The 23,640-nt window shown below is 48.8% G+C and overlaps 3 protein-coding genes across 3 annotated transcripts in view; 1 reads left to right on the top strand and 2 right to left on the bottom strand.

Moving 5' to 3' along the window:
* The window catches only part of LOC111139715 (zinc finger imprinted 2), a 14,794-nt gene extending 11,576 nt beyond the window's left edge, over window positions 1-3,218 (bottom strand). Inside the window, exons 1-2 of the mRNA XM_022492071.1 lie at window positions 3,150-3,218; window positions 855-1,347 (exon numbers count right to left, since the gene is read on the bottom strand). Of these exons, the coding sequence (XP_022347779.1) occupies window positions 855-1,347; window positions 3,150-3,218 (562 nt within the window). The remainder of the gene's footprint in view (window positions 1-854; window positions 1,348-3,149) is intronic.
* The window catches only part of LOC111139744 (zinc finger protein 543-like), a 352,717-nt gene that overhangs the window by 23,882 nt on the left and 305,195 nt on the right, over window positions 1-23,640 (top strand). Inside the window, exons 3-6 of the mRNA XM_022492102.1 lie at window positions 2,897-3,080; window positions 3,183-3,402; window positions 19,849-19,905; window positions 20,921-21,036. Of these exons, the coding sequence (XP_022347810.1) occupies window positions 2,897-3,080; window positions 3,183-3,402; window positions 19,849-19,905; window positions 20,921-21,036 (577 nt within the window). The remainder of the gene's footprint in view (window positions 1-2,896; window positions 3,081-3,182; window positions 3,403-19,848; window positions 19,906-20,920; window positions 21,037-23,640) is intronic.
* Window positions 20,419-23,640, bottom strand: part of LOC111139718 (zinc finger protein 383-like) — a 10,633-nt gene continuing 7,411 nt past the window's right edge. Inside the window, exon 5 of the mRNA XM_022492075.1 lies at window positions 20,419-21,725. Coding sequence (XP_022347783.1) covers window positions 20,419-21,725 — 1,307 coding nt within the window. The remainder of the gene's footprint in view (window positions 21,726-23,640) is intronic.

A 23,640-nucleotide genomic window follows, 5' to 3' on the forward strand; every position in this document is an offset into this window, starting at 1 on the left:
GAGCTGAAGGCAGTCGCTTAACCAACTGAGCCACCCAGGCGCCCTAAAATACCCTTAGTTCTAACCTAATAACTTGAGTCTCCAAGAAACCAAATTTTGGTAAAGGTTAAACTTCCAGGCCTCTTAACTCCCACACTTTATAACCTCGTTTTTATGGCTGTGTGTGTTGTTTGGTTTTGTGTTGATACTAAAATTTAGGTGAGATAAGAAACGGAGCAGGGAGGAACAAAGCTGGAGAGAAAGGATACTTTCAGAGAAATAGTAAATATTAAAAGCAAAAGCCAAACCCAAAATCTCTTCCATCTCATATGAGGCAGATTAGACTGGATTATAAAATTCATTCTTGAGGCGCCTGGGTGGCTCAGTTGTTAAGCATCTGCCTTTGGCTCAGGTCATGATCCCAGGGTCCTGGGATTGAGCCCTACGTCAGGTTCCTTGCAGGAAGCCTGCTTTCCCTCGCCCACTCCCCCTGCTTATGTTCCTGTTCTCACTGTCTCTCTCTGTCAAATACATTAAATCTTTAAAAAAAAAATTCATTTTTGGGGCATGTGGATGGCTCAGTGGGTTAAAGCCTCTGCCTTCTGCTCATGTCATGATTCCAGGATCCTGGGATCGAGCCCCGAGTTGGGCTTTCTGCTCAGCAGGGAGCCTGCTTCCCCGTTTCTCTCTGCCTGCCTCTCTGCCTACTTGTGATCTCTGCCTGTCAAATAAATAAAATCTCAAAAAAATTTTTTTAATTCATTCTTTCATTTATCCACTTGACAAATTTTTATTCATCTCCTATTGCATGCCAGGCATACAGAAGATGTTCAATAAATAAATGGAAATTGCTAGTTGCTTCCTTTCTTTCTCACCTTTCTCCCCACACGCTTGGATCAAACTGGCCACCAGGCTTCCTGCCTCCTTGCTGTTCTTGGGCTTTCTGGACCTCACCCAGCTCCGGACTCCCTCCGGTAGCGTGTTCAGAAACTGCTCCAGCACCAGCTGCTCCATCATCTGCTCCTTGGTGTGGGTCTCCGGCTGCAGCCATTGCCGGCAGAGCTCCTGGATTTGGCTCACAGCTTGGTGAGGCCCCGTCACTGAAAGATATTGAAAATCCCTAAACTTCTGATGAGAAACTTTCAGAACCCCTGGATTTCTTATGGGGATGGTTTCTGGATTCTCTTCTTGATCATGTAGACGGAAGAGCTGAGGATTCTTCAAGATATCCAAAACGTCTGTCATGTGCAGCATCTTTACAGCTTCAGGACAAAGGTACTCAAAAAGGCAGGTTGCTCCAGAACACACTTTGTGGAAGATGATGGGCAGAGCTGTATCATATGAAAAGAAGATACGGAAACCCAGGACCTGTAGAAATTATGTAGAGAGACTTACAAACAGCCTGCACAGTTAGACCTGGACAATGGGGTGGAGGTGATTTGGAGCAAAAGTAATTACTTCATTTCACACAACTGCCTAAATACACACTCACAGAAATTTGCACATCTCCAGATAAGATGCTACTTCAGCCCCATCCCAGATCTGAAAAATGCACAGGCACAGGCTTGAAGTATTTGAAATGGCATTGTAGGGAAAAGAGACTTGAACTCTAAACACAATGAACTGAATTAATTTGACGAACCACAGAAGAATTTCACTTCAAAAAACAAATGAGTTAAAATGATTTTATATTACACAGAATAAAGAGTCTTTTATAACATATACAACCTACAAAGGACTGCATTCATATGCAAAATATTTAAAGAACTCATACAAATCAGTAAGAAAAAGGGAGATAAAATAAGAGCAAAAAAGTTGGGGCACCTGGGTGGCTCAGTCATTAGGCGTCTGCCTTTGGCTGGGGTCGTGGTCCCGGGGTCCTGGGATCGAGCCCCACATCGGGCTCCCTGCTCCGCGGGAGGCCTGCTTCTCCCTCTCCCACTCCCCCTGCTTGTGTTCCCTCTCTTGCTCTCTCTCTGTCTAATAAATAAATAAAAATCTTTAAAAAAACGCAATAAAGTTAAAAGACTTGAACAGGTATTGCACAAAACAGAGCTACATGGCCAGTAGACATGAAATGGGGCTCAACTGAATTAGTTATCAGAGAAATAGGAATTAAAACAATAACGAGCTATCACTACACATCCTCCAGAACATTCTAATTGGAAAGAATCAGACAACAGTAAGTGTTTGAGAGGAGAAAGAACCACGGTAGAATAGTACATTCATACAAGGCTTCCGCTAATTTCCTCTTCCAGCCTCAATACAGATCACACAGCCGCCTTGCAGGCAGTAGGCCAGCTTCACGGGCATGCAGCCGGGGCAGTCATACCAGGCTCCATGCTCAGAAGGGCCTCAAGCTCGGTCTAAAGCTCTGCTGTTGCTATCTTGAGATTTTTCATACTTTAAAGAAGGGCCTCACATTTCATTTTGCATTAGGCCCTGCAAATTATGTAACCAGTCTGCCCAGCAAGAATATTATCGTTCCTCAAAATCTGGTGCCAATTAAACCGACGAAAAAGATATTTTTATTCTTTAACTTTGCATTTCCTTAAATTAACAATAAAGCTTACTGTATTTCTTCAGACGCACTGGCCCTTTACAAGTTACACCTATCCTTGCCTTCTTTCCAGTAGGGTGTTTCTGCCGCTGATTGCTAAAGACTGGATATAGAGAGACGCGGGGCCTGGGGGCGGAGCCTAGGGTCGGCAGGGGTGGGGCTTGGGCTGGAGACGGGGTCTGGGGCGGGGCCTGGCATGAGGGCGGGGCCGAGGCCGGCGGCCCAGGGAGGACATTGGCCTGAAGGTTGGGAGGACAGTCAACCGAGGAGGCCGAGGAACTGAGGCGCAGACGGGCGCGGAGAGAGCGGGGGAGGCCACTCCCGCGCTGCTGTTCCTCAGCTCCCGGGTCTCCACAGACCCCACGTCCGACGCGGGCCCCTTCCCTACCCCCACGGAAGGCGCCTCCCAACCCCCACCCCAGCCTCGACCGCCGCGGCGTCGCCCCTCAAGGACGCCCCTCAAGGACGCCCGCGCCGCCGCCCTGGGCTTCTCGCGCCCTCAGGCGTGCCTGCCCCTCGCCCTCGCGTCTCCTCCGACCACGTTCGGCCCGGAATGCCCGCGCGCCCCTCATGCGCTCGCCCCCACACCCGCGCGCGCGCCTGCGCTCACCTCGCCCGCCCGGCGCCTCGCCTGACTAAACAGCTCGCGATCGGACTTCGCGCCCAAGCCGCGACGCATGCGTCCTGCCGCGCGTCTGCGCATGCGCTCTGCCGGGCTGCGCGAGCGGGCGTGTCGAAATCCCGGCCTCTCGTCGCTGGTTCCGCTGGGGGCGCTCGAGGCCGCGGCTGGACGGGGAGGAGCAGAGAGGGAAGAAGGCCCTGGCGCCGGCGTGGCCTTCCTCCCTGAGATGCTCTTATTCGCTGTTGGAAGAGTTAATACACGGTTTACATGTTGTTAAGTAAATAGTGTGCGATGAAAAGTCTTCCTCCCGCAGTGTGGGCACCACTACCAATTTTTTTTTTTAAAGATTTTATTTATTTATTTGACAGAGAGAGATCACAAGTAGACAGAGAGGCAGGGAGAGAGAGAGAGAGAGAGAGGGAAGCAGGCTCCCTGCCGAGCAGAGAGCCCGATGCGGGACTCAATCCGAGGACCCTGAGATCATGACCTGAGCCGAAGGCAGCGGCCTAACCCACTGAGCCACCCAGGCGCCCCCCACTACCAATTTTTTATGCCCATGAACTACACGGTAACCACAGCGATTAGTTTGTGTCCTTCCACGGGTTCTTCATGCGTGTATCTGCGTATATCCATGAGTAGTACACACACGTGTGCAGAGTGTACACACACGATATATTTTATACACGTATGTTCTCACACCTGTGTACATATCTCCAGTATAAATGAATCGTTTAAGATATAAAATTAATATTTTTATAAATACATGTTAAATATAATATATACATATGAAATATGATGTGTATGAAATATATAATTCTGTAATTATGCATTGTTATAATCGTAAGTTCACTATTGGACATAATTATATATTTGTATAAACGTAAGACGTAAGTTTAGGCCTGTGTGAATATTTGTATTCGCATGTCCTCCCACTTTTAGACAAAAGGTGGCACACTTTACACACTGTTCCATGTCCTGGTTTCTTTTTACTTACTTGTATACCTTGGAGAGCTTTCCATATCACTACAAGGAGAGTTTCCTCAGTTTTTGAACAGCTGTTTGGATGATCTTCTATGGAGGTGACCTCACTTATTTAATCAGTTCCTGACTGCAGGGGGCTGAATTGTGTCCAGTCCTTTTTCACTGAGTGCATACCCTTGACCATCAACAATTGTGCTGGCATGTAAATCTATAGGTGAGATAAATCCCCTGACACAGAATTGCTGAAGAAAAACACATATTGTAAGGGCCTATTTAACCAGAGCGACTCCATCTTGGTTAAAAGCCATTTTGTTGTTTGTGCAGTAAAACTTAAACTGACCCTGTCTCCCCCCCACCCCCACAGAGAAACTTACCTAGAAGCAAGTCTAGGAAACCAGTAAAATATGGTCAGCCAGTTCCTAATAACAGAGCCCAGAATACAAGGACAAGTCAGGCCAGGTGGAGACATCCAATCAGTAAAAGTACACCTACTGTCTCCCTAACCACCAAAAAATGTAAACTCCGCCTTTTGGGCGCCAAACTTCAGTGCCAGTTCTGACCAGAGTAATGGGTTAGTTCAAACAGCTACTATAGGGTAAATTGTAATTCAATTGGCCACCTGCGTGTGACCTAACATGACTATACAATGTTACAATCTCATTGGCCACCCATGTGTGGCCAGGCTTTTGCTCTGTAAAAGTTAGTCTGTGAGGCTGGGAGGGGTCGCACTCTTCGGAGGCGGCCCTGACCAGTCAGTTGATCCTTAAGCCTGTAAACTGGGGGTGGTCGCTCTCTTCAGAGATGGCCCTGGCCGATCAGCCTAATTTCTAATACTTATCATAAAATAAAGCTTTAAATAACTTTCACTTTGTCTCAGTCTCGTTTTGTTTAATAACGGACCTAACACATATGTGTCTTTTTTAGTTTCATTTCATTTCATTTCATTTTTAAGAGAAGAGAAGAGAGAGAATGGGACAGAGAGAGAACCCCAACCAGGGTCCATGCCCAACATGTGGAGCTTGATCTCACAACCCCAAGATCATGACCTGAGCCAAAATCAAGAGTTGGGTGCTTAATCAACTGAGCCACCCAGGTGCAGTAAGGCTTTATTTTTACATAATCTCTACACCCAACATGGGGTTCCAACTTACAATTCTGAGATCAAGAGTTGTGTGTCCCACCAACTGTGCTAGCCAGGTGCCCCTTGCACTTGTCTTTTTTTTTTTCCTATTTTATTGTATCTGGAGAAAATCCTAGGGAATCTACAAAATACTTTGAGGGGCGCCTGGGTGGCTCAGTGGGTTAAGCCTCTGCCTTGGGCTCAGGTCGTGATCTCGGGATCCTGGGATTGAGCCCCACATTGGGCTCTCTGCTCAGTGGAGAACCTGCTTCCCCCGCCTCTCTGCCTACTTGTGATCTCTCTGTCAAATAAATAAATAAAATCTTTAAAAAAAAAAAAAAAGGAAACCAAAATACTTTGAAAAATAATTGAGTTTTTTACTTTCTTTTTCTTTAATTTAATTTTATTTTTTCAGTGTCATTTTGATAGATATTTCTAAGTTGCCTTTCATTAACACTACTGCATCTTAGACCCCCTCCAACCTATGTGAGCATGTCTGTCCAGGGCTCTTCTCAGGTGAGAGAGGGAAGCTCTGACTGAACCAAGGCTGAGACAGAGCCCTGCCTTGCCCAGGAAGGCCAGAATGTCATGACCAGGCTGCATCTCCACAGGCCTAGAGGAACCAAGGAACTGATGAATCTAGTGATTATTTTAAATACGTCATTGACTTTGTGGATATCAGGAAACTGACACTAAAGTTTATATGAGAAGCAAAAAATCCAGAATGACCAATAAAATATTGAAAGAGAAAAACAAGGGTGCCTGGGTGGCTCAGTGGGTTCAGCATCTGCCTTCAGCTCAGGTCATGATCTTAGATCCTGGGATCAAGCTCCGCATCGGGATCCCTGCTCAGCGGGGAGCTTGTTTCTCCCCCTCCCCCTATCCCTTCTCCATTTCATGCTCTCTCTCTCTCATAAATAAATAAATAATCTTAAAAATGAAAAAAAGAAAAACAGAGTCAGAGGATTTCAGGACTTAACACTAGCCGACTTTCAAAACTTAACAGGCGAGCGCTCACTTTGGCAGCACGTATACTAAAATTGGAATGATACAGAGAAGATCAGCATAGCCCCTGTGCAAGAATGAAATGCAAATTCATGAAATGGTCCATATTTTTCAGAGGACCTCCTTCAAAAATCAATAAAAATAGGTCAATGCTTTGTGAATTATATTTCAATATGACATATCATAGTGAAACTCTCAAATGTCAGAGACAAAGAGAAAATCCTGAAAGCAGCTCAGGGATAAGAGGTCTGTATCCTACAGTGGTAGAAACATTAGATTGGCAGAAGACCTATCCACAGAGACCTGGCAGGCCAGAAAGGATAGGCACCATATATTTAGGGTGCTAAATGAGAAAAATATACAGCCAAGAATACTTATCCAGCTAGGATGTCATTCAAAATGGAAGGCAAGATGAAAAGTGTCCAGGACAAACAGAACATACAAGAATTTGTGATAACCAAACCAGCCCAAAAAGAAATATTAAATATTAAAAGGGATCCTTTAAGCAAAAAGAGAGCCCCAAAGCAACATAGACCATAAAGGAACAGAGACAATATACAGAAACAGTGACTTTACAGGTAATACAATGGCAATAAATTAATATTGTTCAATAGGAATGTAAATGGGCTCAATGCTTCAAACAAAAGACACATGGTATCAGACTGGAAAAAACAACAAAAAAACAAGACCCATCAGCATGCTGTCTGCAAGAGACTCATTTTTTTTTAAAGATTTTTATTTATTTATTTGACAGAGAGAGATCACAAGTAGGCAGAGAGGCAGGCAGAGAGAGAGGAAGGGAAACGGGCTCCCCGCTGAGCAGAGAGCCCGATGCGGGGCTCGATCCCAGGACCCCGGGATCACGACCAGAGCTGAAGGCAAAGGCTTAACCCACTGAGCCACCCAGGCGCCCCAAGAGACTCATTTTAGACCCAAAGACCCCTCCATATTGAAAGGGAGGGGGTGAAAAACTATTTACCATGTTAATGGACATCAAAAAAAAGCTGAGGTGGCAATCCTTATATCAGACAAATTAGATTTTAAACCAGAAACTGTAATAAGAGATGATGAAGAACACTATATCATAATTTAAGGTCTATTCAACAAGAAGACCTAACAACTGTGAATATTTGTACCCCTAACATGGGAGCAGACAATTACATAAGATAATAAATAACAAAATTTAAAGAAACACATTGATAATAATTCAATAATAGTAGGGGACTTTAACATCCCACTCACTGCAATTGACAGATCACCTAAGCAGAAGATCAACAAGGAAACAAGGGCTTTGAATGATGCACTGGACCAGATGGACTTTATAGATATACTCAGAACATTCCATCCCAAAGCAACAGAATACACATTCTTCAGTACTACATAGAATATTCTCCAGAATAGATTACATCCTGTGTCACTAATCAGGGCTCCACTAGTACTAAAAGGCTGGTATCATTCCCTGCATATTTTCAGACCACAATGCTTTGAAATTTGAACTCAATCACAAAAGAAATTTGGAAAGAACCCAAATACATGGAGAGTAAAGAGTATCCTACTAAAGAATGAATGGGTCAATCAGGAAATTAAAGAAGAAAAAATATTCATAGAAACAAATGAAAATGAAAACACAACTGTTTAAAATCTTTGGAATGCAGGAAACATGGTCCTAAGAGGGAAGTATATAGCAGCACAAGCCTTTCTCAAGAAACAAGAAAGGTCTCAAGCACACAATCTAACCTTACATCTAAAAGAGTTGGAGAAAGAACAGCAAATAAAGCCCATATCCAGCAGGAGAAGAGAAATGATAAGATTAGAGCAGAAATCAATAAAATAGAAACCAAAAGAACAGTAGAACAGATCAATGGAACAAGGAGCAGCTGGTTCTTTGAAAAAATTAATAAACCTGTTAAACACCTGGCCAGACTTAGCAAAAAAGGAAAGGACCCAAATAAATAAAATCATGAATGAAAGAGGAGAGATCACAACCAACACCAAAGAAATACAAACAATTATAAGAATATATTATGAGCAACTATACTCCAGCAAATTAGGCAATCTGGAAGAAATAGATGCATTCCTAGAGACGTATAAATTATGAAAACTGAAACAAGAAGAAATTGAAAACATGAGCAAACCCAAAACCAGCGAGGAAATTGAAGCAATCATCAAAAATCTCCCAACAAGTAAGAGCCCAGGGCTGGATGTCTTCCCAGGAGAATTCTACTAAACATTTAAAGAAGAATTAATACCCATTCTTCTGAAGCTGTTTTAAAAAAATCAAAATGGAAGGAAACTTCCAAACTCTATTAGGCCAGCATTACCTTGACCCCAAGACCAGACAAAGAATCCACCAAAAAGAATTACAGACCAATATCCCTGATGAACACAGATGCCAAAATTCTCACCAAAATGCTAGCCAATAGGATCCAACAGTACATTGAAAGGATTATTCACCAGGACCAAATGGGATTTATTTCTAGGATGCAAGGGTGGTTCAACATCCACAAATCAATCAAAGTGATACACCACGTAAATAAAAGAAAGAACAAGAAACATATGATCCTCCTAACAGCTGCAGAAAAAGCACTTGACAAAGTGCAGCCTCCTTTCTTGATCAAAACTCCTCACAGTGTAGGGATAGAGGGAACATACCTCAATATCATCAAAGCAATCTATGAAAAGCCCACAACAAATATCATTCTCAATGGGATAAAACTGAGAGCTTTTTCCCTAAAGTCAGGAACATGACAAGGATGTCCACTATCACCACTGCTGTTCAACATAGAAGTCCTAGCCTCAGCAATCAGACAACAAAAAGAAATAAAAGGCATCCAAATCAAGAAAGGAAGTCAAACTGTCACTCTTTGCAGATGACATGATACTTTATGTGGAAAACCCAAAAAACTCCAACCCAAAATGGCTAGAATTCATACAGGAATTCAGCAAAGTGAGAGGATACAAAATCAATGCACAGAAATCAGTTGCATTTCTATACACTAACAATGAGACAGAAGAAAGAGAAATTAAGGACTTGATTCCATTTACAATTGTACTCCAAACCATAAAATACCTAGAAATAAACCTAACCAAGGAGACAAAGTATCTGTACTCAGAAGACTATAGAACATGCATGGAAGAAATTGAGGAAGACATGAAGAAATGGAAAAACATTCTGTGCTCATGGATTGGAAGGACAAATATTGTTAAAATGTCCATGCTACCTAGAGCAATCTATATATTCAATGCAATCTCTATCAACTTTTTTCAGAGCTGGAGTAAATAATCCTAAAATTTTATGGAACCAGAAAAGACCCCAAATAGCCAAAGGAATGTTGAAAAAGAAAACCAAAGCTGGGGGTACCACAATGCCTGAGTTTAAGCTCTATCACAAAGCTGTCATCATCAAGACAGCATGGTACTGGCATAAAAACAGACACATAGATCAGTGAACAGAATAGAAAGCCCAGAAATGGACCCACAACTCCATGGTCAACTAATCTTTGACAAAACAGGAAAGAATATCCAGTGGAAAAAACCATCTCTTCAATAAGTGGTGTTCGAAAACTAGACAGCCACATGCAGAATGAAATTGGGCCACTCTCTTACATTTTTATATACAAAAATAGACTGAAAATGGATGAAAGACCTAAATGTGAAGCAGGAATCCATCAAAATCCTAGAGGTGGACAAGAGCAGCAACCTCTGTGACCTTGGCTACAGCAGCTTCTGGCTAGACAGGTCTCCAAAGGCAAGGAAACAAAGGCAAAAGTGAACTATTGGGACTTCATCAAGATAAAAGCTTTTGCACAGCAAAGGAAATAGTCAACAAAACCAAAAGACAGCTGACAGAATGGGAGAAGAAATTTGCAAATGACATATCAGATAAAGGGCTAATATCCAAAATCTATAAAGAACTTATCAAACTCAGCACCCAGGAACAAATAATTCAATCAAGAAATGGGCAGAAGGGCACCTGGGTTGTTTAGTTGTTAAGCCTCTGCCTTCTGCTTAGGTCATGATCCCAGGGTCCTGCGACCGAGCCCCACATTGGGCTCCCTGCTCAGGGGGAGGCCTGCTTCTCCCTCTCACAGTCTCCCTGCTTGTGTTCACTCCTTCACTGTCTCTCTCTCTCTCTGTCAAATAAATAGATAAAATCTTAAAAAAAAAAAAAAAAGGAAGGAAGGAAAGAAAAGAAACGGGCAGACTATGTGAAATATGTGAACAGACATTTCTTCAGAGAAGACAACCAAATGGCCAACGGACACATGCAAAAGTGCTCCACATCACTTGGCATCTGGGAAATACAAATCACAACCACAGCGAGATCCCACCTCACACCAGTCAGAATGGCTAAAATTAACAAGGCAGGAAATGACAGATGCTGGCGAGGATGCAGAGAAAGGGGAGCCTCCTACACTGTTGGTGGGAATGCAAACTGGTGCAGCCACTCTGGAAAACAGCATGGAGGTTCCTCAAAAAGTTGAAAATAGAGCTACGCTACAACCCAGCAATCGCACTACTGGGTATTTATCCTAAAGATACAAATGTAGTGATCTGAAGGGGCACGTGCATCCCAGTGTTTATAGCAGCAATGTCCACAATAGCCAAACTATGGAAAGAGCCCAGATGTCCACCAAAAGATGAATGGATAAAGATGTAGTGTATAGATACAATGGAATGCTACTCAGGTATCAACAACAACAACAAAAAATTGAAACATTGCCATTTACAACGACATGGATGGAACTAGAGGGTATTATGCTGAGCACAATAAGTCAACCAGAGAAAGACAATTTTCATATGATCTTCCTGACGTGAGGAATTTAAGGAACAAAACAGGATCATAGGGAAGGGAAGGAAGAGTGATGGAATGAGCACTGGGTTTTTACATAAGACTGATGAATCGCTGACCTCTACCTCTGAAATCAATAATACATTATATGTTAATTAACTGAATTTAAATTTTAAAAAGATTAATAAAAAACAAAAACAAAAAAAAAACCCCAAACTTAACTGGTGAGAAAATTAATGCAGGGAAACCTCACTAAGATGGAGTTGGGAGACCACAAGGGGGTGCTCTCACTCCGTACCAGTCTAAATCAAGACTCCTCAGTGACAAGCCCTGGAAGAAAGCAGCACCGGGAAGAATCAATTACAGGCCAGAACAGGAAAAGATGGAAGCCGCATCTTCTAGGAGAAACCGACCACCCTGCAACCCAGCCAGTGAAAAACCAACACCACCCTGAACCCCTGCTTTTTACCAATGGACTTTCATTCTAAACAATCCCTCCCAAATTCTCCTTCTCCATAAAAAAAGTTCCTCTCCTTTGTTTGTTGGACCAGCCTAGGCTTTTTGAAGCATCTTGCTGGTCCCAAAATGCTATTCTCTGTTATTCCCAAGTCAGAAAGAACTTTTCAGCCAGTAAAACGACACTAAGTTATTAAATATAGGGATTACATAGATTAAAAAGTTCTCCTTGACCCTCTGATGATCGCAGCTGGGGCTGAACATCTAAACCAACAAAGACAGATTCACGGAAGACCTTACAAGTGCAATGTAAGTTTGACGTGACCTGAGAAACTTCATGAGAAAACGAACCCTGAAAGAGACAGACTTGAGTATTCTTCACTAAGTTTGGTGAAGAGTGGACGCTACTGGGTAAGGAGTAAGAGGGAATTGTAATAAACCATAGCAACGCCTGCTTGTTGAATTCTTCTTGAAGTCTCTGTGTCTTCGGAGATAAAGATGATCCTTCCCTCCTGGTATATGGAGGGCAACGCTCACATGACAGTTTTAGAACGTGTTTCAGGGAAGAGGTGGGGGATGTTACAGTGATCTTGCTTCCAGTGTTTTCTCACACTCTCTGAGCTCCAATATGCCAAAGGGTCATATTTAAAAGTATGTTATCCTGTACCCCATCACATAACAAGTGATTAAATAGTGTTTAACCTCCCCACCACAGGGACATTATGTGCCGCCTACAGTTTTACTGTTGTTAGTGGATAAGGATCAGGAAGGTCTTTCTCCACCTCCTTTCCTGAACCCCAGCTATCCTGGATCATTGTAACTGTGGCTGGGTCTTCGTCTACCCTCAGGTATCAGGTTTCTTGACTTAGTGCGCCTCCGCCATGATTCCAACCCCCGGGTCTCAGCCAGGACTTACAAAAACAGGTATATTATGGTTGAAGGGAACATAAGATCAGGGAACTTCAAACTTCACAGCAGCAGAGCCACAGAAGCCTAGATTGCTGGTTTGGGGTGGCTGGTGGTAGAGCTGAGCATCACATGGTCATCACTCATATAATTGTGACCCTCAGGCTCCAAGAGAGCTTCCTCCCACTGTGAAGAATTCAAATCACAAAAAATAACACAACTGCTAAGGTCAAGAAATAGTGGAGCATCTGAGTGCCTCAGTCGGTTAAGTGAATGCCTTCAACTCAGGTCATGATCCCACAGTCCGCGGGATTGAGCCCCACATCAGGTTCCTTGCTCAGTGGGGAGCCTGCTTCTCCCTCTCCCACTCCCCCTGCCTGTGCTCTCTCTCTCTCTCTCTCTCTCTGTGTCAAATAAATACATAAAATCTTTAAAATAAAAAAAGGATAAAGGAATAGTGAATTAACTTGACAGGGATTATCATTTCAAGACATATGCAATCATAAAACATATTGTACATTTTAGAATGTACAATTTTATTCACCAATGACACTTCAAAAGATGAAATAAGTTAAATTTGTTTTAGCTTGGGGGAGACAAAAAGGCACACTTACACCACACCGACCATTGCCACACCCTGACCCACCTCACCACCAAACAAGGAGACCCCTTTAGGAACGCCCAAAGACTCATACCTAGAGTGGATTAAAAATGGAGACCTGGGAGCGCCTGGGAGGCTCACTCCACTGAACATCTGAGTTCAACTCAGGTCAAGATCAGGGGTTCTGTGATGGAAACCCTCATCCTGCTGAGAGAAGCAAGAAGACTGCTTCTCCCTCTTTCTCACCCTCTACCCCTTCCCCTGCAACTGCTCTTTCTCTCTCAAATAAATTATTTTCCTGCACACCAGGAAAAAATATAACACAAACACATATTATAAAAAACAAAACATAATCTGTTGAACCCTGAGGACGCCCACCCGTCGGCCACAAAGCCGGCTGCAGACGCACTGCGGGAAACTCGCAGACACGCAACACACTCAGGCCAGCAGGTGTCTCTGGGAGGCCGGGACACCCTCCTCGCACACGAGGCACGGACACGCATGCGCACACCACCGGGGACCCACCCATCTGCAGACACACAGCCAGGACACTCGAGGTCCCCCTGCGGACGCGCACACGGCCTCTGCGTGACACCCAGAGCCCACGCTCAGCCCCACGGGTGGACTCGCCCCCGCCGGGGTCCCCTCCTGGAGGCACACACCGGCCACGCTCCCATCCCCCAGCCCCAGCCGAGCATGCGCACACAGACTCGCGGGAGGCTCCTTTGCAAGCGTCCTTCTCGACCGCGAAAGTTCAGACACGTCCATGTCAGGATCCCCCCGCCCCCCCGCCCTGGCTTCTCTCTCCGAGGCTTCCTGGGGACGGGGTGTCTTTGGGGACCCCACCGGTCCAGGAGACGCCATCCCCTGCCCCAGTCTGACTTCAGGGCGCCCCCAGATTCCTTCTCCTGTGTCCCAGCTGGCCAAGTGGGCCACTGTCTCCCCTGCGCCCCAGTTGACCTGTCCACAGTCCCGGAGGCCCCCGAAGAGCCTCCACCTGCGCCATCAGACTGCCATGAGCCCTGGGCTGACCCTCCCGCCTCTAGGAGCCCTCGGCACCCGTCCCCAGGTGCCCAGACCCTCGGGCCCGTCCTGGAGCGATCCCGGAGGGTCCCCTCTCCTGGGCCGGTCCCATCCTCCCCTGTCCCCCGCAGTCTGCTCCCCTGCACTCGGCCTGGACAAATCCTGGGTGCTGGAGCCGCTAAGCTTTTCTCGGGTACAGAGAAGGGCTGCCCACCCGCGCAGGCGACAGACACCCGGGTCGTGGGCCGGACGCTGAGGCACGTGTGCACCCTGGTCTCAGCTTCGCCTCAGCACTGCCTCTTGTCCCCGCAGCCCCAAAGGCCATCCCGTCTCTGCTCTGTCCTGGGGCCCATCTCCTGGGACCCTGCCTGTGGGGCCACTGAGTCCTACAGCCCCAACCCCTGAGGCGGGGCCCCGCGCCCCCATTAGCAGTGCCATGGGCCCTCTGGGAGGGGCAGGTGCCTGCCGAGCTCTGGGCCGGGTCTGATTTAGGGAACATTCCCGTCTGGCTGCTCTCCTCCACTCTGCTCTGCTCTCTGGCTTGCGGGGGCCAGGAGGGCTGGCTCAGGGCATCTCCCAGGAGCTGGGGCCCGGCGGGCTCACCACCCGGGCCCAGGAACCCCGCTGCACAAAGACAACACCAAGGACGCGGCCTCACACACGCCTCTCCCCTCTCCCCACCCCGCACACGCGTAGGCGCACATCTAAGACACGACAATGGCCCAGGAGACAGTGTGTGAGCACAGGACCCAAGGACAGAGGACGCTCGCGTTCATCATTAAACAGCCTGAGACAGAGTTTGGGAGGCTGAGGTGCCTACAACTTTATTGTTATTAGGGGCTGAGGGTTGGGGGGTGGGGTGGCCTCTCCCTCCACCCTCTCTCTGGCCCCCAACTGCCCCGCCCCACGGGCCCGGCTGCCAGGGTCACAGAGGAGTCTCCCCTTCCCCCCACACCCAACCCCACACCCCTGATTCTGCCCCTATACTGCCCACACACCCAGGAAACCTCTAGCACAAGCCAGGCCCTGGGCCCGGGCCAGGCCTTGCAGGGACAGCAGGCAAAGCTCCGTGGCCAGGGGATGTCCGTGGGCCACAGACATGGTGTTCCAGAGCAACAGGGGTCCAGGTGCCTGGCTGCGGGGATCCTGGTGGCTGGGCTGTGGGGGTGGGGCACACGCGGGAGCCACAGACGCACCACGACCCCCAGGTGTCCTCCGAGCCCCTAAGGGACAGGCCCCTGCACACACGCACGCACCCACACGCACAGACACACGTGTTCCTGGTTGACTGGCGTGCTTTCCAGAACTCTGACTCTCTCCCTCTGCCTGGGAGGCCTACCGGGCACGCGGATACCCTCGGGTCAGTGCACACACACACATGTGCAGTTCCACACGCACCAACTCAGCAGACTTGTGGCACACACAGGCGCGCGCGCGCACACACACACACACACACACACACACACACACACAGACCCACGTGTCTGTGGATGCCCATTCCGAAACTCCAAGTCCCCCTCTGGGACATGCAGACGCCCTGCCCTCTCTCCCTGACACCCAGGGCCCGTCCCCCACCCCCACCTACACCCCCGTGTCCCTGGGAGCCCCTTCCTGGCTGTGCACCCTGGGCTGTCTCCCAGCCCCCACACCGGGCAGGCAGGCCGCGCGCACAGACTCACTGGAGGCGCCAAGGCTGGGTTGCAGGTGACCTTCTCCTCCTCCAGTCTTCAGATGCGTCCTCCGTGGATGCCCCCAAAGGCAGCATGCCTCCCCTTCCCGGCCCAGACAGCCACTCCAGTCTCTAACCCCCGCCCCACCCCCCCTACCTTTCCCCAGGGCTCTCCCCTAAGTTCCTTCTCCTGGGCCCCAGCAGCCAAGTCCATCCCTTTCCCCCTGACGCCTCAGTGGCCTGTGCAGTGTCCTGACCCCTCCAGGGTGCCTTCCTCCCCCCTCACAGTAGCATGCAGGGTGCCCCCAGCCATCCTCTCTGGGCTGCTCCGGGTGCTGTGTCGCCTTGGTCTTCTCTCCTGCAGGTGGCAGGAGGAATCCATGCAGCTCAGGGTGGCGGGCAGCTGGGAAGTGGCAGGGAAGTGCCAGCCGTCCTGGGGATGAGTCTCTGGTCCTCCACGGGGCTCCAGGCCGCAGCACCCACGGCAGGTGCACCTGGGCAGCGGGCTGCTGTCCCCCGCGAAAGCCCGCGGCTGTGCTGTGCTGCCCGGATCCCTCCGCCGCTGGGAGGGCAGCCCCTTCAGCCCTTCCCAAAGCGGCCTGGCAGTGCAGCTGATGGATTCCTACGGGGATCCTGACCCCCACCCCCACCCGCACCCCCATCTGGATCCCCATCTGGGACTCATCCAGAACCGGATCCCGCCGCCACCCGGCCAGCCCCACAACCCCAGATCCGCGGCCCAGCCCTGAGCAGAGCGCAGGGGTCCCGTCAGAGCATGGCAGCAGCCACAGACTGTCCTTCCCAGTCCCAGTCCCCGGTCTGACTTGGCTCTTGCTCTCCCGCTGGGCAGGGGCGGGGCGGGGCGGGCTGGCTCAGAGCCTCTCTGGTTGCCTGCCTAGGGCCCCCTCACCACAGCCCCAGAGACTGCCCTGGACAAAGAGTGTGTGAGAAGAACGTGCTCTCCCAGAGCTCAGGGACACTCAGGACCCCACCCCCACTGCCCCCATGTGCGCTCCCAGGGCCGGTGATCCAAACGGGGCCAGAGAAGGACCCAGGCGGGCGCCCTGGCCCTGAGGCCAGTGTGCTTGTGCTCACAGCGGGAGGGGAGGGGGGCGGGCAGAGGCCGCTTCCATTCCACCACCTCCTCTCTGGCCCCCACCTTCCCGGGAGCGCTGGCCGGGTGGCCGGGGTCTTCTTAGGGCGCCAGAGTAGGGGGCTCTCCCCCCACCCTTCCCCAAGACTCTGGCCCCCAGGCCTGGCAGGGGCCTTCCAAACACAGGCCCATCCCTGCCCCAGGAGGAGAAGCCAGGGTCGCAGCCCTTGTGCCTGCCAGCTGCGCTCTGGGGAGGGTCCAACCGCGCCCCGCTCCCGGCCCCGGGGTGCTGGCGTCCAGGGCTGGCCCTGCCCCAGCATCGCACACGCGCTGACTCCAGCACAGGGCGACTCTCTCGGGCACTCGCACACACAACAGCGCACCCTCAAAAGCTCAGAATCACCCCCTCGGGCTCACAGGCGTACACGTACGAATGAAGACCCACAGCCATCCACACATGTGCGGGAACACAGCCCCTGCTCAGACTCAGACACACACACACACACACACACACACACACACACACACACACGGCCTCCTTAGAAACACGCGTGTTCAGATAAAGATGGAGGCCCCCAGAAGGACGCGCTCAGTGCAGTGAACCTCAGAGACCCCTCGGCCACCCGTCCAGGCCTGAAGGCCTATTAGTAAATAGATCAGTCTCCCCACACACACACACGGGGGCCCAGGCTGGGTCCCAGCCCCCCACCTCCTGCTGGGCATTGCAGGTCACCATTATCTCCAGCTTTGGGGAGGGTCTCAGCCCTGACAGGTGTCTCTCTGCCTGTATTCATTCTCCCCTCCAGCCTGAGTGGTTGTTTATTCTTCCTTTATTGTCCTCTCAAAAGTGATAAAAGTGACACATCCTTACTACAATCACCCCAAGAAAAAATTGACAAGAGGAATCATTCTTTTAATGGCTCCACCAAATCATAGCAGCCTAACTGGCAAGTCTGTGGGAGAGACACTCTCTCTCTCCTAGGTTGGGACTCTGGGGCCTGTAGCTGTGGCTCTGGGTTTGTAGAGGACGCTCCTATTTGCTAAAAGAAGGACAAGGCAATGATTTGCAGAGAGGACCAGAGATGAGAGATGTGCATGTGGTCCTGTCCGCGTCATGTTCTCCATTCCAGTCGCTAAAGTTAAAGATAACTTCAAGCAAGGAAGCTTCCCTAGTGTATGAGCTAATACATTCCTTTGTTGATGTTGGTTTCACTTAAGCTAGTGGGAGTTGGGTTCTTGTTACTTGCAACCAGGAATGTAGTGAGTATGTTGAGACACATTCTTCCCTTATCCAGGAGGAATCCCCTCTACTCCTCCCACCTCCACAGATGTCTCACAGACAAAAGCAACCACAAGAACAAGCGCCTGCCACAGGCAGGCAAGCCACCCAGCCCTACTCCTGAGATAATTTCCAGGAGGATACAGCCACACCCCTAAAGATGGCTCCCTCTTTTTTTTTTCCAAAGATTTTTATTTATCTGAGAGAGAGCTAGAAAGAGAGACCAAAAGCGGGGGGGGGGGGGGAGGAGAGCAGACTCCCTGCTGAGCTGGGAGCTCAACCTGGGGCTCGATCCCAGGGTGCTGGGATCCAGGATCAGGACCTGAGTCCAAGGCAGACACTTAACCGACTGAGTCACCCAGGCGCCCCGATGGTTCCCTCTTAAAGCCCCACCAGAGTCCTTGGAGATCCCCATCCAGGCTCTCTCTGTCCTCCCCCTTAGTCCAGTGCCGGGAAGGAAATGTGCTGGAGGTTGTGAAAGCAATCCAGAGAACCTAGGTCTGTCCTTCCTCCAAGCTGCTCTGGGAGCAAGCACAAAGTCACGCTCTGAACACAGAGGCACTCTCCACCTTCCGCATTCTGGCAAATTCTCCAGCGGTGATGCCAGCCACAGCCCCTCTTGAAGGCCTTAGAGTCCAGACCGCTCAAAAAGGAGGTGATATCTTACATTGTCCCACCACCAAGGCAAGGCTTCTCAAGCTGGGGGTTGTGCCATGTGTTGGTTAGCGAAATTGATTTAGAAGGTTATGACTGTTCAAGCGAAAGAGAATCGGTGTGTACACACAATAAGGGTAGGTAGTGTTGCATTAAACGTGTCCTTCACATAGGCACAAACACGCGTTAAGGCATACGTAGAAAATACACACATGTGTGTCGTACTGCAATACAGGGCATCTTTTACACCCTGGGTCATGGTCACAAAAGTTCGAGGGTTTATCTCTTCCTTCCCTAACCACTCCCACGGTCCACCCTCATTCATTTCAATTCATCAGCTGTTCAGAGCAGGGATCGGTCAACTTTCTTTGCCGAGGGTCTAAGAGCAAATATTTTAGGCTTTATGGAGCATCTGGTCTCTGCTGTGATCACTCGGCTTTGCACGGAAGCGGTCATAGAGGATAGTTGCCTAAGTGCCAATAAAACTTTATTTACAAACACGGGCTGGGTTGGCCCTGGTTTGCCCACCTCCAATCTAGAGTCTCATTCCATGCCCGCTCCTGCCATAGGTAAAGCCAAGCTGCTCTCTGCCCAAAAGTGCAGTCCGAACAGAAATGTAAACAGCTCTACTTTTTAAAGATATATTTCGTGAAAATTCGAATGCTATGAATTTGAAAGCATAGAATATATAAAAAATAGCAGTACTGTCTAGATTGATGTGCAAAATTTGAAATAATCTTTAAAACAAAATCTTTCCTGAGCCTCATTTTCTCAGCCATGACATGGGATGGCATCAGTTCCTATTTTATAAGGCTCCGGAGAGGATTCCGGGGGGCCGGGTAACGTAAAGTGCTCAGCGTCACACATGGCGGGTGAGGTGCTCAGGAAATGTCAGCCTGTGTCGGTAGCATTATCAGCGAATGACTGGCTCTTCTGGCCCGGACAGAAGGGAGTGTCTTGTGGGCACGACGCTGGCCGGCCCTGAGACATCAGAACCATCTGCGGGGGCAATGGTTGAGACTCTGAGACTTCAGAGCCCTTCGTGGAACACTACACTTGGCCGTGCTGCCCTCCGTCTCTGGCTCACTTTCTCGGGGCTGTGTTGCAGGAGGATTTTGATAAAAGATCCAAACCGGGGCCCACTCAGGACCTTCTGCAACAATGGGTATGTTCTCCACCCGCGCCGTCCGATTCGGCAACCGCTGGCGCGTTTGGCCACTGAATCCTGGCTGGGTGCAGCTGAGGAAACACTGTACGTTTTATTTATGTTTATTCATTTAAATGTAAATAATGACACACTGTTTAGTGGTTACTGTCGTGGACTATTCCTGAAATCCTTCTCAAATCTAATTAATTATGGTGCCGCTCCTGATATCTGAGGCGGGAACATTCCTTGTAGATGGATGTGTCTGATGCATCATATGGTTCGGAGGATTCTTAGCCTCTGTCTTCTCCCTGCGAGTGGCAGCAATAGGCTGGGACAACCGGAAATAGCCCTAGGCACTCCCCAAACGTCTAGGGGAGCCACATAGTGCTGTCCGCTGAATGAGGACCGCTGGCCGGCTAGCGGCCCGCCGCAGGCGCAGTCCATCTCTGCTCACAAAGTTGGCGTCATCGTGACTTCTCCGGGGATTAGGAAGGTGTGGGTCCGGGCTGAAGGCTCCCCCACACGCGGAGCTCACTGTCTCTTTCTGGCGTGCACTTTCTGGTGGAGCGCCAGGGACGAGAGCCGCCTGAACGCCCTTCTGCATTTGGGGCACGGGTGCAGCTTCCCCGTGGTGTGGATTTTGCGGTGATTGATGAGTGTGGAGCCGTCGGTGAAAGCTTTCCCACACTCAGAGCACACGTACGGCTTCTGGCCGGCATGCATCCTCTGGTGTCTCTCGATGCTCGACTTACAGCGGAAGGCCTTCCCGCACCCCTCACACTGGTAGGTGTGAGTCTCTCTGTGGCCCTTCTGATGCTTGAGAAGGGCTGCCTTGCGCCGGAAGGTTCTCCCACACTCCTGGCACCGCTCCGAGGGCCCCAGCTGGTGAACCCTCCTGTGCTCCGACAGGTGGGAGCTATTTCGGAAGTACTTCCCACACTGGCCGCACTGGTAGGACTTCTCCTCCTGATGGATCCGATGGTGTTCAAAAAGATGCGAGTTGCATCTGAAGGCTTTCCCACACACTTTGCAGTGGTACGGCTTCTCCCCCGTGTGGATTCTCTTGTGCTCCGTCAAGGAGGAGCTGCGGCCAAAGGATTTGTCACACTCGCTGCACTGGTACGGCTTCTCCCCTGTGTGCACCCTCCGGTGACGAGTGAGCTTTGTGCTCTGCTTGAAGGTTTTCCCACACTCCTCACACTTGAAGGGCTTCTCTCCCGTGTGGGTCCTGTAGTGGCTGCTCAGCGTGGAACTGCTGTTGAAGGCTTTCCCACACTCCTTACACTTGTAGGGCCTCTCGCCGGTGTGAATCCTATAATGCGTGAAGAAGTAGGAGCTATGCCGGAAGGACTTCCCACATTCATCACATTTGTGGGGTTTCTCTCCTGTGTGGATCCGCTCGTGCTCAATGAGGTGGAGGGTCTGGTTGAAAGTTTTCCCACATTCTTTACATTTAAAGTGTGGCTTCCCCCGTTGGATTTTTGGACGATTCTGCTTTGGGAAGCCTGGCACCCGGCTTTTCCCATGAATATCTTTTTTTAGGGTCTTCTTTTCTGGAGCGGTGCTCCGTGATGTCGTTGCTGGTGGTGGGTGGCTCAGGCATCTCTTCACCGCCGTGGACTCATGGTTTTGCTCTACAGGGAGAATTTTTTTGTCTGAGTCTGCAGCCAGGCTGGGGCCAGATTTTTGTGTGCTCCTCGGTAGCCTGGCCTCAGTTTCCAAAGTCCCTTCCATCCTAGCATTCTTTTGGGCCATTTCCTTTGCCTTCCCCAGGGATGGCCTCGTAGAGATGTCTGGCTTTGGAAATGTCGTGTTCGGTGTAAGCTGTGTCTTCTTGTCTGAAAGGGATTCAGAATGTAAATCTCTCTCTCTTTTTTAGCGCCATTGTCTATCTTTGGTTGAAAATGTTTTTGTCCGAGTATAAAATACATATAAAAAACTCACAAATATAAATGTCTGAAGTGATTAGAATTCACATCATGCCAGCAAAAAAGAAAAAAAATGGTGATTATGCGAGGGGATGAAGGTATTCTCTAAACTTATTGTCATAATCATTTCATAATATATATACATACCACATTATCATGTTATGCACCTTAAGCCTATATGTTATATCACAATAAGCTCACACAACTCTATCCTAATAAGGCTGGAAAAAGAAAAGACAGCCAGTTCAAATGAGGTGGAAATAAAGAGGGAAAAAGAATCAATGAGAGAAGGAGCTGGCACAGAAAAGAGAAAAAAAGAGATCCTGTATCAGAATAATTACTTAGAGATACAATTCAAGCAACACTTCAGAAATAAATCAAGAGCTCATCTCTGGATTGAAGGGACAGTGATACAGAATGTTCCATACTAAATGCAACTGTATTATAAGCTGTTTATAGTCCATGAACCCTGTGCGAGTTGGAAGCACGGTCAGTTCTTAATGTTCCCTTATCACTAAAATGATGTGTTTCTATCTGTAAGTAAGAGGAATAAAATTTTTTGGCGAGAATTCACAATGTGAGCACATTCACGAGTACAGCGCCGAGATTAAGATCAAGAAACAGAACCCTAGAAGCACTGTCCCTGACGCAAGCCCTCAGCCCACTCCCTCCAATGACCCTCTCCCTTTCGAAAAATCAAGACCCTGCCTTCCAATAGTGTAGAATGGCTTTGGCTCTTTTTGTACTTTATGCAAATGCAACCTTTTAGCGTACACCCTTTCGTGCCTGGCTTCTTTGTTCACTCAACTCTTCTATGAGAGTCATCTGGATTGTTGCTTGTAGTCACAAGTCGTTCATCCACCTTGCTTATAGGGCTCCACAGCACGACTATGCCACAATGTGTTTAACTATTTCATTGTTGATAGGCATTTAGGGAGGCCCCACTTTGGGACTATTAAGAACTGAGTTGCTATTAACATCCCGTGCTCAGTGGGGAGTCTGGGTCTCCCTCTCCCTCTGCCTGCTGGTCCCCCTGCTTGTGCTCTCGCTCTCTGTCAAATGAATAAAATCTTAAAAAAAAATTGAAACTGCAGAGGTGACGCTGGAATGAGGACAAGGCTTACTATTATTATTATTATTTTTTTAATGAAAACACCTGGTCACTATTTGGGATTCTTTTCTTTTTTTAAGATTTTATTTATTTATTTGACAGAGGGAGAGAGAGCACAAGGTGGGGGCGGAGCGGGGGGAAGCAGAGGGAGAGGGAGAAGCAGACTCCCAGGTAAGCAGAGAGCCACATACAGGCTTCAATCCCAAGACCCTGGGATCATGATCCCAGCTGAACACAGACGCCTAACTGACTGAGCCCCCCTGGCGCCCCTCTATTTGGGATTCTTACTAAATTCATGTATTGTCTTTATTTTTAAAGATCTGTTTACTTATGTTAGAGAGAGAGTGCTCAAGAGCACACAGAGGGGAGGGGCCGTGGGGGAAGGAGAGAGAAACTCTAAGCAGACTCCACGTTCAGCGTGGGGCTTGATCCCAGGACCAGTGACCATGACCTGAGCAAAACCAAAAGTCAGTTGCTTAACCGACTGAGCCACCCAGGCGCCCCTTAAATCCATGTATTTTCTTTTCTTTTTTTTTTTTTTTTAAAGATTTTATTTATTTGACAGAGAGAAATCACAAGTAGGCAGAGAGGCAGGCAGAGAGAGAGGGGGAAGCAGGCTCCCCGCGGAGCAGAGAGCCCGATGCGGGGCTCGATCCCAGAACCCTGGGATCATGACCCGAGCCGAAGGCAGAGGCTTTAACCCACTGAGCCACG

This window comes from Enhydra lutris, unplaced genomic scaffold, assembly GCF_002288905.1.
Source record: "Enhydra lutris kenyoni isolate GAN:26980312 unplaced genomic scaffold, ASM228890v2 scaffoldscaffold114, whole genome shotgun sequence".
Classification (NCBI taxonomy): Eukaryota; Metazoa; Chordata; class Mammalia; order Carnivora; family Mustelidae; genus Enhydra; species Enhydra lutris.